General features: G+C 56.8%; 1 protein-coding gene across 1 annotated transcript; it reads left to right on the top strand.

Annotated features, from left to right (window-relative positions):
• The first annotated feature begins 1,497 nt into the window (after positions 1 to 1,497).
• Positions 1,498 to 15,300, top strand: DHX38 (DEAH-box helicase 38). The gene is given in 27 exon segments (XM_048515489.1): positions 1,498 to 1,998; positions 2,155 to 2,321; positions 2,432 to 2,545; positions 2,667 to 2,829; positions 3,009 to 3,127; positions 3,210 to 3,286; positions 4,534 to 4,683; positions 4,827 to 4,988; positions 5,078 to 5,185; positions 6,205 to 6,326; positions 6,405 to 6,542; positions 6,770 to 6,956; positions 7,055 to 7,196; positions 7,199 to 7,239; positions 9,792 to 9,932; positions 10,049 to 10,159; positions 10,255 to 10,371; positions 10,952 to 11,059; positions 11,155 to 11,267; positions 11,518 to 11,726; positions 11,819 to 11,973; positions 12,056 to 12,211; positions 12,399 to 12,533; positions 13,407 to 13,532; positions 14,071 to 14,166; positions 14,937 to 15,058; positions 15,139 to 15,300. Coding segments are annotated over 27 exon segments (3,717 nt in total). The 5' UTR covers positions 1,498 to 1,645; the 3' UTR covers positions 15,224 to 15,300.
• The last annotated feature ends 1,302 nt before the right edge of the window (positions 15,301 to 16,602 follow it).

Genomic DNA, 16,602 nt, shown 5'->3' with positions numbered 1-16,602 from the left:
TTGTCAGCACTGAGGTCTGTTCCTCTGCCACCTGAGCTCTCTGTAGCTGGTAGTGATGACTTTGGAATGGGGAAGCCTGTGCTCCTTGGCTGGCAAGTGCTACCATGGCAGACTTCCCCCTGACCTGGAAGGTGAAGGGAAGCAGAGAGAGTTAGCCTGATCACCTGGTTCTCCTGAGCTGCAGCAAGGAACCTTGAAAGGGGGTTGTGGGCCTTCCTAAGCTCTGAACCCAAGGCAGCAAGGGAACGCGAGGTCAGTATGCCTCTCAAATGTCAGATAGATGCAAGGAAGCAGTGGTTGTTTCCTCCCAGGGACATGACAGACAGAACCTGGGAAGGTCCTAGATGCTCCTCATACCCCCAGGATGAGGCAGTGTCCCCTGGACTCTACCCTATCCTTGCTGGAGCAGCAGCTGGCACAGGTGTTGCTCCAGTGTGGCCAGCTGGCAGACCCCAGAGATATACTGGTGTAGCACCCCTCTTCCCCACCTGTGCTGCCAGTCGTTTTTTTAGGCCTGACATCTTAGCAGAGATCTTAGATGGCAAATGCTTTGCCTGACTTTGGTCAGAGTTGTTTGCATCTAATGTCTTCTGTGCAGATGGGAGTTCGAGGGTCCGCCCCTAACACCTGTCCTCTGGGCCCGCTGTGTAGCTGTAGTCAGGCTGCGCCTCACGGGCAGAGTGTGGTCAGACCGGGTGGGCCTGCCTGCCTGCCCTTGATCTCCTAAACTCTGCCAGCACGGGGGGGGGGGGGGGGGGCTGCCTCTTCCTTGCGTGGGCGCCTGCGGGCTTCTCGCTGGGCTCGCTTCACATCGGCTCCGAAGGCGAGGAAGAGGCTGCGGCAGGCTGGTGCAGGCGGGGCAGGTGCCTCCCACGGCCCAACTGGAGGCCGCCGCCCTCTTGCCCCTCCAGGGCGCAGCAACGCGGGTGCAACTCTGAGCGTGCTGGGGCGCCAGCCACCCCCCCCCCCCCGAGGGCTTCTGCGCCCCCACAGCAGCGCGGGCCAGGGGCGGGAGAGGGGGGGTCCCGGAGGGCACCACGGAAGAAAGGAAGGTCGCTTTCCGCGGGAGGGGCGATGAGCTCGTGGAGAAGGCCTCTCTGTGGAATGGGGTGGGGGGCTCGGCTGCTTCCGGGAAGAGGCGGGGCGTACGCAGGACGTCCCGCCTCCAGACGCCGAAATTGGGAGACGGGGGACCTCCTGCCCGGACGGGGCCTGTTGCCATGGCAACCAGGAAGGCCAGTCATGTGATCACGATGGAGTACGGAGTCCTAGACGGGCGGCTCCTGTTCCGCGTTTGCGGGCGCCGAGGGGCAGCCACTCGCCGGAGGCGGCAAGGAGGAGCCCGGATGTCGGCGGCGCCCCTCCTGATTAGGCCGTGTGCAGCGGGGGCCCAGCGGGGAGGCCTCCGTCCAGGGCCGGCTCCGCGGCGGCTGCTGCTGCTCCTCCTTCTTCCGCGCAAGCGCAAGGCGGGGCGCCTCCATGGTGAGCGGCGGAGGCTAGAGCGGCCGGCGCGGAGTGCATTGTGGGGCGGGCCATGGCGGCGCCCGGGCCCTGAAGCCTCCGGCAGGAAGGCCGCGCGCCTCTTCCTCTTCCTCCTCCTCCTCCTCCGCCTCGCGGGGCAGCGCTGTCCGGGCAGGGGCCGGCGATGGGCGAGGGGGCGGCGGCGGCGGCGGAGCTGCACCGGCTGGCGGGGCTGGAGCCCGGCGCGCAGGAGGGCGGGCTGGTGCTGAAGAAGCGGGGCGGCGCGGGGGCGGCGGCGGGGGCCGAGCAGCACGTCTTCAAGCGCCCCGCGCCGCGCGCCTCCCTGCTGGGCCTCGACCTGCTGGCCGCCCAGAAGCGCCGCCAGAGGGAGCGGGAGGCCGGCGCCAGGAACCGCCCCCGCCTCGCCGCCGCCTCTTCGGACGCCGACGCCCAGGAGCCGCCGCCGCCGCCCGCGCCGCACGACGAGGCCGACTCCGGGCGCAGCAGCAGCAGCAGCAGCAGCAGCCGCCGAGACAGGTGCTCCTCCGCCCCCCGCCCCGAGGCTTCCTGGGGGAGCGGACGGGGGCTTCCTTAGCCTGGGCCCGGCGGCCACACGGGGGGTAGAGGAGAGGGGGGGGTCTTCCAGCGGCCGAGCTGACGCGGCCGGTCGTGGCGCTGCCCCTTTCCTCGCAGGCACTACCGCTCGGCCCGGGTGGAGACGCCATCGCACCCCGGGGGGGTGAGCGAGGAGTTCTGGGAGCGCAGCCGGCAGCGGGCCAGGGAGCGTCGGGAGCAGGGCGTCTACGCCTCGTCCAAGGAGGAGAAGGAGCGCCGGGTCGACCGCGACCGGGACCACGCAGGTAGCCTCCTTTCTGCTGCAGCAGCAGCAGCACCCCTCCGCTCCGCCTCGCCTCGCCTGGCCTTCTCTGCGGGAGGGTGGCTGACAGACAGGAGCCTTTCTCCCACGCAGAGCGCGACAGGAGCCGGCGAAGAAGCAGCGGCCGGTCGGAGAGGGATGGTTCCTCCTCGGAGTCCAGCAGCTCTCGGAAGAATGAGCCGGAGAGCCCTCGGCACCGTCCTAAAGGTACTCCTGTCTTTCCTGTGGGGGGAGATCCCCAGCACCCCATAAAAGCTCGGCCAGAGCTGCTGCTGCTGCTGCGGAGTTTTGCAAGCTGATGCGCTGCCTTTCTCCCCTCTGCATCCAGATGCAGCCACACCTTCCCGCTCCAGTTGGGAAGAAGAGGACAGCGGCTACAGCAGTTCCCGCCGCTCCCAATGGGAGTCTCCGTCTCCCTTGCCCTCCAGCCAGGATTCTGAACGAAGTCACCGGGCGTCAGCATCATCCCGTGATAGCGACAGGAGGGACCGGTAAGTAGTTATGGGGTCAGCGGAGCCTGCTGAAAGGGAGGGGGCGAGGGTTCCTGGGAAGGGCCAAAGCAGGGGGCGTGGGTAGGGCGGGAGATGGAGATGGGCCGAGGCTAAACTTTGTTTCCTGTAATTGGCTATTTTCTTTGGAGCTAACTATTCTCTCTGCACAACCTTGGCAGGTCTATCAGAAGTAAATATCCAGAGGAAACCCCTTTGCCGACTCCATCTTACAAGTACAACGAGTGGGCAGACAACCAGCGGCCATTGGGTGCCCCGCCCTGGCTTTCTCGGGGCAGAGGTGAGGGTCAGCGGAACTTGTCAGGGTGTGGATGTGCAGTCTGGGGCCAGAGCTGGCACTTGCCAACAATGTCTTTTTCCAGGGAAGCGTGACGAAGGAGAGGACAGCATTGCCTTTGAAACAGAAGAAGAGCGGCAGCAGTGGGAAGATGACCAGCGGGTGAGTGTGGCTGGATGCATTTAGTTGCCGTGCCCCGCAGGTCTGTTTCCCTCCCCACCCCCATCCCTCTGAAGAGGACTTTTATTTACAAGCCGAGCAGTACGTAGCAGGAGTCAGAAGAGATTATGGATGTCACGTCTCAGAAAGGATCACAGAAAAGTAAACGATGTGCAGAAACCAGCCAAAAGCATATGAGAGGATTTTCGTCTAAGAAGAGGGAATGGGATTTTAAGACTTTTTAGTTTTATAAGTAGTGTTGGGGGAGGGAGATTTATAGTATTTACCTAAATGGGGAGAGTATCCTGTATCTTAACTGGAATGCTGAATGAAAGTTAATAAGTGATAAGTTCAGAATAGACCAAAGTAAATACTAGTTCAATTCGATTGGAATATTTTTTGTCAGTACATGTAGCGGTAACTATCAACATATAGATGGCTTTCAGATGGGTTAGGGGCAGATTCAGGAAAGAGAAAACCTATGAATGGCTGGTGGTCCCAGGTAGTGAAGAGAACCTCAGCATCTAGCAGTGATTGGTCTTCGAATAATCAGTGCTAGCAGGTAACATTGGGAGAAAGCCTTGGCCTCTGTGCCCTGGGCGTTTGTCCCCCAGGGCAGTTTGCCGGCCACTTCATGAAGCAGAATGCTGAACTAGGTGGACGTTTGTTGGTCTCATCCAGCAAGGCTCCTCTGAAAAGAGACAGCTGTGCGTGACATCTTGGCCAACAAGAACTCAGGTTAGTTTCTGAACATGGAGAGCAGATGTACTTTGAGCAGCAGTGGCTGACTGGGCCGTGTTTGCCACTGTGCCTGAAGGAAGCAGGCTAAATCCAGCTGTATGATCAAAGCAAGTGGCAGGCACCCTGCCCATTGAGCTTGTTCTGCGAAAGCGTTGACTGGGTGGAGTGGCCACGAGGCCAGGCTGTCAGCTGCTGTTTTGCCAGGATCTGGAGAACTGCGGTGGTGCTGAGATTAGCATGCCAGGTTCCAGATTCACGAGCGCCAGGTTCCCAACTCCCTGCCACATCTTGAGCCTCGCCTTACTCACAGGGTTGCCAGTGCACAATGGGCTGGAGATGTGCTGTCTTACGGTCATTGGAGGAAGGGTGGGATCGCAACATCCCCAGCCAGTTCCCATCTGCTTTTTGTTCCAACGCACTGGTTGCCCCCTGTGGAGAGCAGGCAGGTAGGCAGGTGGGTGAGCCTGCTGGTCTGGCCAGCTCTGCTCACGGCTTGTCCGTTTGCCCAGCAAGCTGACCGGGACTGGTACATGATGGACGAGGGCTACGATGAGTTTCACAATCCTCTGGCCTCCTCATCAGAAGAATACGTCAGGAAGCGGGAGCAGCACTTGCAGAAGCAGAAGCGCATCTCCGCTCAGCGCAGGCAGATCAACGAGGTATTTGGGGGGGGGGGTGCTTCTTTTTCCTTAGCGGCCAGTGGGAAATCTGCAGCCACCATCCCCCCAGGAAGTTTGCGGTCCCTACCACTGTTGCAGGCAGGGAGAGATGGTGTGTCCTTTCATGGTCTTCTGCTCTGCAGGACAACGAGCGCTGGGAGACTAATCGTATGCTGACCAGTGGTGTGGTGCACCGTCTGGAGGTGGATGAGGACTTTGAGGAAGACAACGCTGCCAAGGTTCACCTCCTGGTCCACAACCTGGTGCCGCCTTTCTTAGACGGACGAATCGTCTTCACCAAACAGGTGAGAGGGCAAGTGGAGGTGGGGGAGGTGCCGGCGAGGGCCGCTTCCTGCTCTCCAGTGAGTCACTCTTGCTCGCGTGTTTGTTCTAGCCAGAACCAGTCATCCCTGTCAAAGATGCCACTTCGGACCTGGCGCTTATTGCCCGCAAGGGCAGTCAACTGGTGCGCAAGCATCGGGAGCAGAAGGAGCGCAGGAAGGTGCGTGGATTTCTCCTTTTGGGGGCTTTGGGGGCTCAAGTCCAGTAGCCAGAAGACTTACCTTGTCTAGCCAAACTTGCTTACCCAAATACAAAGTAAGTGCACTACGTGTGGCTAGCAGCAATAGCTATCTGTAAGTCAGGAATATTTATAAAGTAAAGAATCATTAAAAAGTATCCACATTGAGATCCAGAGATTCTTATGTCAACTAATCTATTCAGAAACATGTGTGCAAAAACTACAGTTCACCAACAGTGCTGCGTAATATCAACGCTCTTTCAAGCAAACTGTTTGAAGACCTCAGTACGCTGAAGAACATGAAAAATCCTTCTTAAGGATTGTTTTGTCTTTATTGGTAAGAGTACCCATTAACCCTACCCGGTGTCCGGATAACTCAGACGTACAAAATTTCCTTAACGATGAATTCTCATGTTCTCCAGTGTACTTAATTCTTTAAACTGCTCTTCTGAAAGATTATTATTCTTATGCAGCGGTGTTGGTGCACTTGAGCTTTTGCTCATATGCTTGTAAATAGATTATTTGACACCCAAGAATCTCTGGATGTTGCTCTGAACACTCTGTAAAGGTTTTTTACCTTGTAAGTATTCCCAGCTTCTCCAGTGATTGCTGCTAGCTGTGTGTAGTGCATTTACTTTATTTCCATTTATGTTGCACGGACCGCCACTTGCTTATTATTTGTGATGGAGACTTGCTTACCTAGCAGAAAAGTGTATGCTGGAGTGGAGCCTGGCATCATTTTAGTGCCAGGATTTGATCTGTGCCTGGGGGGTGGAGAACTACTGCTGGCTGGTGAGGCTGCAAGCTGCATAGGCTTATCTTCTTGAGGCCCTGTTCGCCTAATCTGTTCAGCACTGAGCAGGTGGGCTGTTGTATAATGGCTCCCGCCCCTTTGAGAAAGAAGTGGCTGACTGTGTGGGGAAGGGTGAGCTCTTGCTGATGTTGCTGCTCACTACTCAAGGCACAGTAGTAGAGTGACTTGCTGTCTTTGGCATTCACAGGCTCAGCACAAGCACTGGGAGTTGGCTGGCACCAAACTGGGGAACATCATGGGCATCAAGAAGGAGGAGGAGGAGGAGGGGGCGAGCCAGGTCCTGGCAGAGGATGGCACAGTGGATTACAGGTAGGGAGGGAGGAGGCGAGGGGGTGGCAGAGCGGTGGTGGTTTCGAGGGGCTGCTGACGCCACATGTCTCCCCTTAGGACAGAGCAGAAGTTTGCTGATCACATGAAAGAAAAGAGCGAAGCCAGCAGTGAGTTTGCAAAGAAGAAGTCAATTGCTGAGCAGAGGCAGTACTTGCCCATCTTTGCGGTTCAGCAGGAGCTTTTGACAGTTATCCGGTAACTCTGCTCCTGTCCCTCTTCTTTCTTTCTTTCTTTCTTTCTTTCTTTCTTTCTTTCTTTCTTTCTTTCTTTCTTTCTTTCTTTCTTTCTTTCTTTCTTTCTTTCTTTCTTTCTTTCTTTCTTTCTTTCTTTCTTTCTTTCTTTCTTTCTCTCTCCCCGCTTGCCTCCTGGGGTTTTCTGGGAGGGGCAGAGGAGAGTATAATTCCTTTCCCCCATTCTTACAGGGATAACAGCATTGTGATTGTGGTAGGAGAGACCGGCAGCGGCAAAACCACCCAGCTGACTCAGTACCTGCACGAGGACGCCTATACTGACTATGGCATGATTGGCTGTACGCAGCCCCGTAGGGTGGCTGCCATGTCTGTGGCCAAGCGTGTTAGTGAGGAGATGGGTGTCAGTTTAGGTGAAGAGGTGAGCACAGCGCGTCCATCTGGGATGGGGAGGGGCAGTCGCCGCTGCACTGCCTGTGCTGACGCGTGCCTTGCTGGTGTGTTTGCTGCTTCCCACAGGTGGGCTATGCGATCCGTTTTGAGGACTGCACCTCAGAAAATACTGTGATCAAATACATGACTGATGGAATCCTGCTGCGCGAGTCTTTGCGAGAAGCAGATCTTGACCACTATAGCGCCATCATCATGGACGAGGCACACGAAGCTCCCTCAACACAGATGTGCTTTTTGGCCTCTTGCGGGAGGTCAGTGTTAGCTGGCAGTGTTGGGCCTCAGTTAGGCCTCTGCGTTGGCGTAACTAGGCAAACTGGAGCCCTGGGCAAAGCCTGAGTTTGATGCCCCCAGGCACATGCCCAGTGCAATGCGCACCCCCTGGCCCCCTTGTAGCTACGCCCAGTGGCGTATCTAGGCAAACTGGAGTTTGGCGCCCCCCGCATGGGCAGCTGCCATCCCCCACTGTGACTAAGCAATAATTTTTTTACACCAGGTCGTTTCAAAGTCACCATCAAATTATAGAACATTTAAAAGGAAAATCTAAACACAGCAATAGGCCATGCCACACAGCAGAAATAGTTTCTTTTGAAAACATTTTCAAAATGCTTTCAAAATGTTTTATTACTGCTATGAAAACATTTTATGGTGTTGTATCCTGTCCTCCCAATTGGGGGAAACAGCATCACTTTCAATGTTATATAAACTGGGAACCCCAGATTCTCCCTTTAAGGTGGATTTAAAAGGAGAATCTGGGCTCCCTAGTTTAAACAAGTGATGCTGGAATGCACCCCCAAACAGCATCACTTTCAACGTTTAAACTGGGGACCTCAGATTCTCCCTTTAAATCCATGCCAAAGTGGGGGGGGGGGATTTAAAAGGAAAATTTGGGGGGTGTCTGCTGTCAGGGGTGCAATTGTTAAGCTAGCAGCACCAAACTTTCAGTGCATCTTTAGGAGACTCTCCTAATGATACCGTGTTTCCCCGAAAATAAGACAGTGTCTTATATTAATTAAGATGCGCTATGTCTTATTTTCAGGGGATGTCTTATTTTTCTGTTTTCTGTTCGTTGGGCATGCTTCCAAACAAAAACTTTGCTGTCTTCCTTTCAGGGGATGCCTTATATTTCGCACTTCAGCAAAACCTCTACTGTGTCTTATTTTCAGGGGATGTCTTATATTCGGGGAAACAGGGTACCACCCAGGTTTGGTGAAGTTTGGTTCAGGGTGTCCAAAGTTATCGACCCTCAAAGGTGTAGCCCCCATCTTCTGTTAGCTCCCATTGGAAACAATGGGGGATGGGGCGCCCCCTTTGGACTCATCAAACCTGGGTGATAGCATCAGGAGAGTCTCCCGAAACATCCCTGAAATTGTGGTACTGCTAGCCTAAAAACTGCGCCCTCTGCAGGCCAAAAATGGGAAAACTCTGAAAATACAAAAAAAAACCCCACAAACGAACCTGCAGTTTTTGCGTCCCCCCACAAGGGAGCACCCTGGGCAACTGCCCACTTTGCCCAATGGGAGGAACGCCTCTGTGCTGAGATGCCAGGGGGAAGGAACGCCGTGCTCTGTTCGGGAGCCGGTGTCTGGATTCCTTGACCGCTGTGTGTGCTGGCTGGGCCTTGGGTCAGGATGGAGAAGGGGGTTTCCCCTTCTTTCTTTTACTGTAAAGGAAGAGGGCATTCTGGGAAGAGCACTGTCCAAGAAGGCATTTCTGGATGGAACTGCAGGCTGCTTGCTGTCTGCAACTAAAACCAAAGACCAGGCTTGTCTTCAGAGGTCCACTCATCGCCTTCCGTGTGCCCTGTAGCCGCCGGCCACCCTGGGAGGCTCCAGTAGCCTGCAGCACTCAGCCTGAAATGCTGGCCATTGTCCAGGCAACTGTTCCGCTACTGCGGTGACAGGGCTTGGTCCAGGGGTTCGTTTCAGTGTCGAAGGCTGTAGGTGCCGTGGATTTTCTAAGGAAGCAGCAGCTGGCATCCCTTTGGTGGGAAGGCCCGTTCAGTGGGGCTATGTTCTGGCATGCTGTAGGTGGGGAAACTAGTTATAGCACGGTGTGTTCAGTGTCCCCATGCCTCAGATTGTGTGTGGGTGTGGCCATCCCCATTAAATCCATGCATGTAGTGCTGGCAGTGGACTGGTGGAATCTCAGAGTGTTCCTGGCTCTGCCTGTGGACATCCGAGGATCAGAAGGCCTCTGGGTTACTTTCTTCCAGTGATGGAGAAAAGTTTTGTGTCTCACCTGGCACTTGCTACTACCATAGGGGAGGCCTCTATCACTGGCAGAGTCTTCTGCTTTGTGCAAGGCTGTTCAGGGTCTGGCAAGGGAAGCAGAAATGTCTGAAAGTGCTGCATATTGACGTTTTAACGAAAAGTGTGCTCTTGGTGACGTTGCTGTCGTATAGGGAGCCTCTCCCTTGTTAAGTTTGGAGGAAACCAACCCAAGGTCTTAATGAAGAGTAACTGGTCAGGCCCCATCTGCTTGGTTTGTGGAGTTGGGTAAAGAAGACGGCTGTTGCAGCCACAAAGAGCGCTTTTTTGTTATATTCATCTGTAAAAATCAAAGTGAGCAGAGGCCTTTCTTAGTACTCTGCGAGTGTTGAGCAGAATTGAAGGCACTGGTATCTCACAGTCCTTTTTCTCACAAGTGGTGGTTTCTGTTTTGGGGGTTTGTGTGTTACAAGAGGGGTGACTTTGCAAGAGGAAGGTTTGGCTGCATCCTCCCTAGAGTAAGCCAGCCGCACGCAGTTGCTTAGTGGGAACTGAGGAGCCACCCGTGTGACCTTTCTGTTGGGGTTCCTCTCCAGGTGGTGGCTCGGCGCTCAGACCTCAAGCTGATTGTCACCTCAGCCACAATGGATGCAGAGAAATTTGCCGCTTTCTTTGGGAACGTCCCCATTTTCCACATCCCCGGCCGCACTTTCCCCGTAGACGTCCTCTTCAGTAAGGTGCGTGGGGGAGCTTTGAAGCGTTGCCGGGTTTTGTGGGCCGTAGCCTGCATGAGGAGGAGGTGGGGGTGGTGACTGGCAGGGCCCTGGTGTTTCACGGCCTCTCTCCCTTCCAGACCCCCCAGGAGGACTACGTGGAGGCAGCCGTGAAGCAGGCCCTGCAGGTGCATCTCTCCAGTGCCCCTGGAGATATCCTGATTTTCATGCCTGGCCAGGAGGATATTGAAGTGAGCCAAGTGGGGACCTGGGCCCTGGGGCCCCCTCCTGCCGCCTTCTGCCCTGCATGACGGTGGCCTCTCGTCCCTTCCCCCTCTTGTGGCAGGTCACCTCAGAGCAAATTGTGGAGCACCTGGAGGAGCTGGAGAACGCCCCTGCCCTGGCCGTGCTGCCCATCTACTCGCAACTCCCCTCAGATCTGCAGGCCAAGATTTTCCAGAAGGTGGGTGAAGGGGTCTGTGGGCGTGCTCCTCCGCTCTCTGACCCCTTGTCTGTCTGGAGGTTGCATCACAGGACAGGACAGGAAGAGCAGCCGTTTAACTTCTGCCCTAGGAGACGGAGCAGAGGGCAGAGATTTTGGGGGAGGGGTCTAGGTACCCAGCTGATGGATTTTTCCCAGCCCTGGAGCTCTGGATTGGCCGGAGGAGGGAAGGCAGCCCAGTTGTCATGCCAACTGACTCCAGAAAAACCTTTCAGAAGAAAGAATAGTGACAGGGGCATGGAAAAGTTGAAGCTGGGGGCTGGGGCAACAGGAACAGCTGGGGCCGGGCAGAGGGGCACGGAGGCAAAGTATAACTGCCAGGCATAAGTCCAGACGTGGCCAGTGGTGTCCCCAGGGGCAGCCTAGTCCCAAATCCTGAACTGATGTTCAGCAGCAGAAGCAGGGAAAGAAGCTTTCCCTTTGCCAAGCTAAGTGCCGCTCTGGGGCGTCTCAGCTGGAGTTTTCTGGAGGCCCTCTTGTGGTGTGGGCGGCCAGGGGTGTGAGTGGCCGGGAGCACTCAGAAGTCTCCCATTTATGTCAGGCCCCAGACGGAGTCCGGAAGTGCATCGTGGCCACGAACATTGCAGAGACATCCCTGACGGTGGATGGGATCATGTTTGTGATAGATTCTGGCTACTGCAAGTTGAAGGTGAGGGCCGTGTGGCCACCTGGGGGGTGGAGGAGGCTCGTTGCCTGGCAGCTCTGCTGAGGGAGACCCTGGCTGCTTCTCTTCCTCGCGCCCAGGTCTTTAACCCCCGGATTGGCATGGATGCCCTGCAGATCTACCCCATCAGCCAGGCCAACGCAAACCAGCGCTCGGGCAGAGCTGGAAGGACGGGCCCCGGTCAGTGTTTCAGGTGGGGGCCATTTTTAAAGTTCTTCCTGTCTGCCTTTGTTTTGCTCATGTCCATCATGGTCTCTGCCTCTTGGTGAGACTCAGGGCAGATCACCTGCTTAAAAATCTGCACAGTAAAGGGAGATCAACACATTTGGTGGTCACAAGATCCAGGGATGTTGAAGGGCAGACACTGCAGGGGTGTCCACCTGCCCCCCTCCCTGCCCCAACATTTCCTGGCCACAGTATCCATACCTTTCTTCCCCGGGCAGGCTGTACACTCAGAGCGCGTACAAAAACGAGCTGCTGACCACAACCGTGCCGGAGATCCAGCGCACGAACTTGGCCAACGTGGTGCTCCTGCTGAAATCCCTGGGGGTGCAGGACCTCCTGCAGTTTCACTTCATGGACCCGCCTCCAGAAGACAACATGCTCAACTCCATGTACCAGCTGTGGATCCTCGGGGCCCTGGACAACACCGGTGGGTGAGAGGCAGCGGCTGACTGCCACGGGGGAAGGAGAGGGCGGCTGGAAGCTGGCCTGGCCTCCGTGACGGTGTGCCGTCGTCCGCAGGTGGGCTGACTTCAACGGGGCGCTTGATGGTGGAGTTTCCCCTGGATCCCGCCCTTTCCAAGATGCTGATCGTCTCCTGCGACATGGGGTGCAGCTCAGAGATCCTGCTGATTGTCTCCATGCTCTCTGTGCCAGCCATCTTCTACCGGCCCAAGGTGTGTTGTTGGCCTTCCCTGGGACCCCCGTGGCCCACAGGGCTGCTCTGTGTCGTTGCTGAATGTTGCTCCTGCCCTTCAGGGACGGGAGGAAGAAAGTGACCAAGTCCGGGAGAAATTTGCTGTTCCTGAGAGTGATCACCTGACTTACCTGAACGTCTACCTGCAGTGGAAAAACAACGGCTACTCCACGCTCTGGTGCAACGAGCACTTCATCCATGCCAAGGCCATGCGCAAGGTGCTTGCCGGGGAAGGGAGGGGCTGCAGCAGGCGGCCAGGCCCCCTCATTCATTCATTCATTCATTCATTCATTCATTCATTCATTCATTCATTCATTCATTCGATTTATACCCCGCCCTCCCCCGAAGGGCTCAGGGCGGCCCCCTGGTGGAGGCCCCAGAACTGAGCTGCCGCTCTGCTTCCAGGTGCGGGAGGTGCGGGCCCAGCTGAAGGACATCATGGTGCAGCAGCGCATGAGCCTGGCGTCGTGCGGCACTGACTGGGACATCGTCCGCAAGTGTATCTGTGCCGCCTACTTTCACCAGGCTGCCAAACTGAAGGTGAGGGCAGGGCAGCTTGACGTGCTGCCTGGCGGGGGCGGGCCCAGCTCATTCTGGCTCTCCTGCACCGCTTTCCTGCCTTGACTTCGTTGGAGGAGAGGCCGGGCCTGGGGGAAGCGCCTCTCCCACCAAAGGCCAGCGGTCCACTTCCTTTCTCTGAAGCAGCCTCGCAGGCATCTGGGCTTTCAAGCCCCACAGCAGCCTCGGTCAAGGGCCCGGGCATTCCCTCTTGTCCGGCCTGCCTGCCTGCCAGTTTTCCTCATGGCTGGGTGCCAGTCCCGGCATCCCAGGGCCTCCTGGCGAGGTCAGTGACCATTCTGGTTCGCTTCCATTTTTGTCCAGGCTGCTTCCAGGGTCAGGATTTGGCCCAGCTAATCAGGATGACGTCTTTTCAGTGGTGGCCATTTTCCTTTTCTGGTGCCTGCAAGTTCCCCCCCTCCCCTTGCTCTAGCTGTCTCAGGGTCGGCCCTTGCCACCTGGCCACTTGTTTGCCCTGACGGGGCAACAGGCACTGTTTGTGCCCACCAGGTGCAGAAAGGTTGTTGGGAATAGCAATGTCTAATGTGCAAAGGAACTGAGAAGACAACCCAACAGCTGGTCAGCTGGAGAAGGCTGTAATGTTAGTGACCGTTCTGCCATATTGTGTCACCTCTTGTCTGTCCTCAGACTGACACTCTCAGGTCTGATATTCTGCTTCTTGGGAATTAGGGTGAGAGACTCCTCTTAGCTAGCAAGAGAGGAGCATCCTGTCCTAAATGTAGTTCCCTAATAAACATATTTTTAAATCCTTTCCATCAATGTGTTAGCCACTTCTCTGTGCAGTAAAATGCCACCGCTGGGCAGGTAGGTGACGCCACCTCTTCTGCTCCACAGGGCATTGGGGAATATGTCAACATCCGCACGGGTATGCCATGCCACCTGCACCCGACCAGCTCGCTCTTTGGCATGGGCTACACGCCAGACTACATCGTCTACCACGAGCTCGTTATGACCACCAAGGTATGTGGGGAGGGAACAGCGCTTGTGAGCTGTGGTCTGTTGAGGACTGTGGCTTCTGTCATGACCCTCTAACGTCTGAGCGTGGGTCTTGCCATGTCTCTAGCCCTGAAAGCTTCCTGCTCGAATGGGAATGTTTGCCAGTGCTCCGTTATCTCATGCGGCTGTAGGGGGATGGAGTGAAACCTGTTAGCCATTGTCACTGTCTGAGGAATGTGTGTGTTGGTGCGTGTGACCATATTCCTTCGGCCTTCTTCCCTCCTCCTCCCCCCCTCTGGGAAATGTTTGTGTGTGTGTGTGTAATGTTTTCTCACCTTTGGAGAGGGATTATATTCTCCTGGGGGAATATAATCTTTTGCCTGTTGCTGTCTAGTTCAAACGATATAGTCATCAACTGTTCCTGTGCTTGTCATCAATAAAATCAGAGTTCTACTTCTGAAGTACTGATTCCTGTCTTTGAGCAAGTCTGGGGTTACCGCCTCCTCCTCTTGGGCGGCCAGTGGCTGGAAGTGCCAAAGACTCCACTTCTCTTCCTTCCCAGGAGTACATGCAGTGCGTTACAGCTGTGGATGGCGAGTGGCTGGCGGAGCTGGGACCCATGTTCTACAGCATCAAACATGCTGGCAAGTCACGGCAGGTAAGGGAAGCCACTGCAGGTCATGTTCATTCTGTGGCCCTGCCCTGGAGGCTACTTGGAAACTCCAGCTAGAGCAAAGTGCCTGTTAGTCACCTGGGGCATGACGGTGTCCACGCTGCCGTGGGGTCCACATTCTTGGAACGACTGTGCCCTGCAGGGGTTTAGTGTCAGGGCCTCCTTTGCCTAAGCTGTGCTCTGCAGTAATGCTAGCGTGGCCTTTTCCAGTGGCTGCCCCGTGTCTGTGGTGTGGCCCCCAGGAGGGGTTGGGGCTTCTACTTCCCTGCAAGGCAGCTATCCCAGGAAGGCTTTGAGGGCCGCCTGGCCCATGTGTGTTCAGGTCAGCAGTTTAATGTATCTAAGTGCTTTTGGGTCACTGGCTCCCCCTGTTTCAGGCCCCGAATTACTCTTGAGATCACAATGAATGAGTGGGGTGAAGGGAAGCAGATTTGCGCTGGCTCTGCCCCCGCTTTGTCTGTGCTGCCGTGCGCGGTGGGCTAAAAGGCCGGCAACGACTCCCAGGCCTCCAGCCAGGGCTGGCTGGTGACCCTGCTGGTCAGGGCAGGATCCACAGGAAGCCCCCAGGCAGCTCCTCACACACTAGTTAGGAGCTGCAGCAGGGTGCTCAGGGAAAGGCAGCGCAGGCCAGGCCTGGAGAAGCAAGCCACGCGTGTCCCTGTTCTGTCCCGGTGAACGGTGGACCTGCTCCTTCACAGTGAAGCGCTCCTGGCTCTGAAGCCTGCCTTGGGGCTGCTTGCCTCTTTCTTCCGCAGGAGAGCCGTCGGCGGGCCAAGGAGGAAGCCTCTGCCATGGAGGAAGAGATGGCGCTGGCCGAAGAGCAGCTGCGTGCCCGCCGGGAGGAGAAGGAGCGCCGCCACCCCGTGGGCAGCATCAGGTGGGTGCCCTGATGTCGGGGCGGTGGTGGGTGGCAGCTCGCCTGGCTCCCACTCACTCTTCTTCCTTGTCTCTCGGCAGGTCTACAAGGATCTACACCCCAGGGCGCAAGGAGCAGGGCCAGCCCGGGACTCCTCGGCACACCCCCGCTCGCTTCGGCCTGTGATCTGTACAGAAGACTCTCTTGTGTGCTCAGCTGGGCAGGGCGCATCTTGGGGGGTGGGAAAAAGCGGGGGGGGGGGAATACTGAGAAAGAATAATTTTATTGTTTATATAAACGTTGCTGCTTCTTGAACAGTCTGGTTTTGTTGCCTTGAGCCATCAGGGCGGGCGGGCGGGGAGGGTGGCATGCCTGCTTCCCGGTGCCAGGCCAGCTGCTTTGCTCTGTGTGGCAGCTCACAGGTGCCTCTTGTGCCACTCCCGTGATTCCACCCCTCCTGCCAACTCCTGCCCAGTTACGCCATTTGGTGTTTGCAGAAAAGTGGTCGAGCGCCTTTCCCACATATGGGCCTGGAATTTTGAACAAGCCCGTTCTTTTTGCAAGTCACATGATTGTAGCCGCCCAGCCTGACCTTCGGCCGGCAGCTGCCACTCTGTCCTCTCTCCAACGGTGGCTGGCAGCACACGGCAGCCTACGGTCGGTGCCACTTGGCAGTGAAGGCTGCGCTTTGTCTCTGACAGGGCCACTGGGGGCTGCAAGGAGAAAAGCAAGAGGCGGGCTGTGTGGGAGGGGGCCGCAGCGCAGGCTGAGCCCAGGTGGGGTTTGGAAGGAGGAGCGTTTACAGAGAGTGGTGTGACAGAGCACCCTGTGGCAGGGTGAGTGGCAGGACGGTCCCTCTCCCCACTCCCTTGGGCATGGCTGTACTCAGTCTTCACCCCGGAGGGGCGAGGAGAGGACCTGGCTCTAGGGGTTTCCCAGCCCCCTCTGCCTCCCTGGACCTGGCGGTTTCTGGTGACAGCAGCCACTGAGCAAGCAACCCTTGTGATGAGCAGGGCTGAAGGCTGGAAGGGAAGAGGGGGGAGCGGGGAAGAGAGATGCTCCCCCTGCCCTTGATCTGGGTAAGGGGGGGGAGCTGCCCACGACCTTCTCCCATGCCCGTCAAGGCAGCATTGGCCTGCGTGTGGGGGGGGGGAACACTCACCCGTCTGCAGGCCGAGGCTGTCTGTGCCCCATACGTGGGTCCCGAGCATTGCTGTGGAGGGCCTGCAGCAGGTGGGAAGGTGGGGGTGGTGAGGGGTCTGGCAGAGTCCGTGCAGCCGGCCTGGGGGTTGCTGCTCCCCTCCCTGGCAGGCAGTGGGGTGGAAGGTATAGCTTGTTGGTTGGCAGCTTTTCGGGGGGGGGGGGGTGTTTCCAATTGACCACTCACCTCCTGCACTTTTTGTCTTGCCTGCCCCCCTCCACAGGGTCAAGTGACCCTGCTCTTCAGTAGCCCATGCCCACCTCTGCCCCACTGCTTGCAAGGACTCTGTGGCGAACCAGAGACTTCAAGGGAGACAGCGCTTGCCTGCCTGTCTCCCTTATTTGACAAGAGGGTTTGTTGGGTG

The sequence above is a fragment of the Sphaerodactylus townsendi genome, linkage group LG14, assembly GCF_021028975.2.
Source record: "Sphaerodactylus townsendi isolate TG3544 linkage group LG14, MPM_Stown_v2.3, whole genome shotgun sequence".
Lineage (NCBI taxonomy): Eukaryota > Metazoa > Chordata > Lepidosauria > Squamata > Sphaerodactylidae > Sphaerodactylus > Sphaerodactylus townsendi.
Note: the sequence above shows the minus strand (reverse complement) of the source record. Positions and strands in the feature narration are given on the sequence as shown.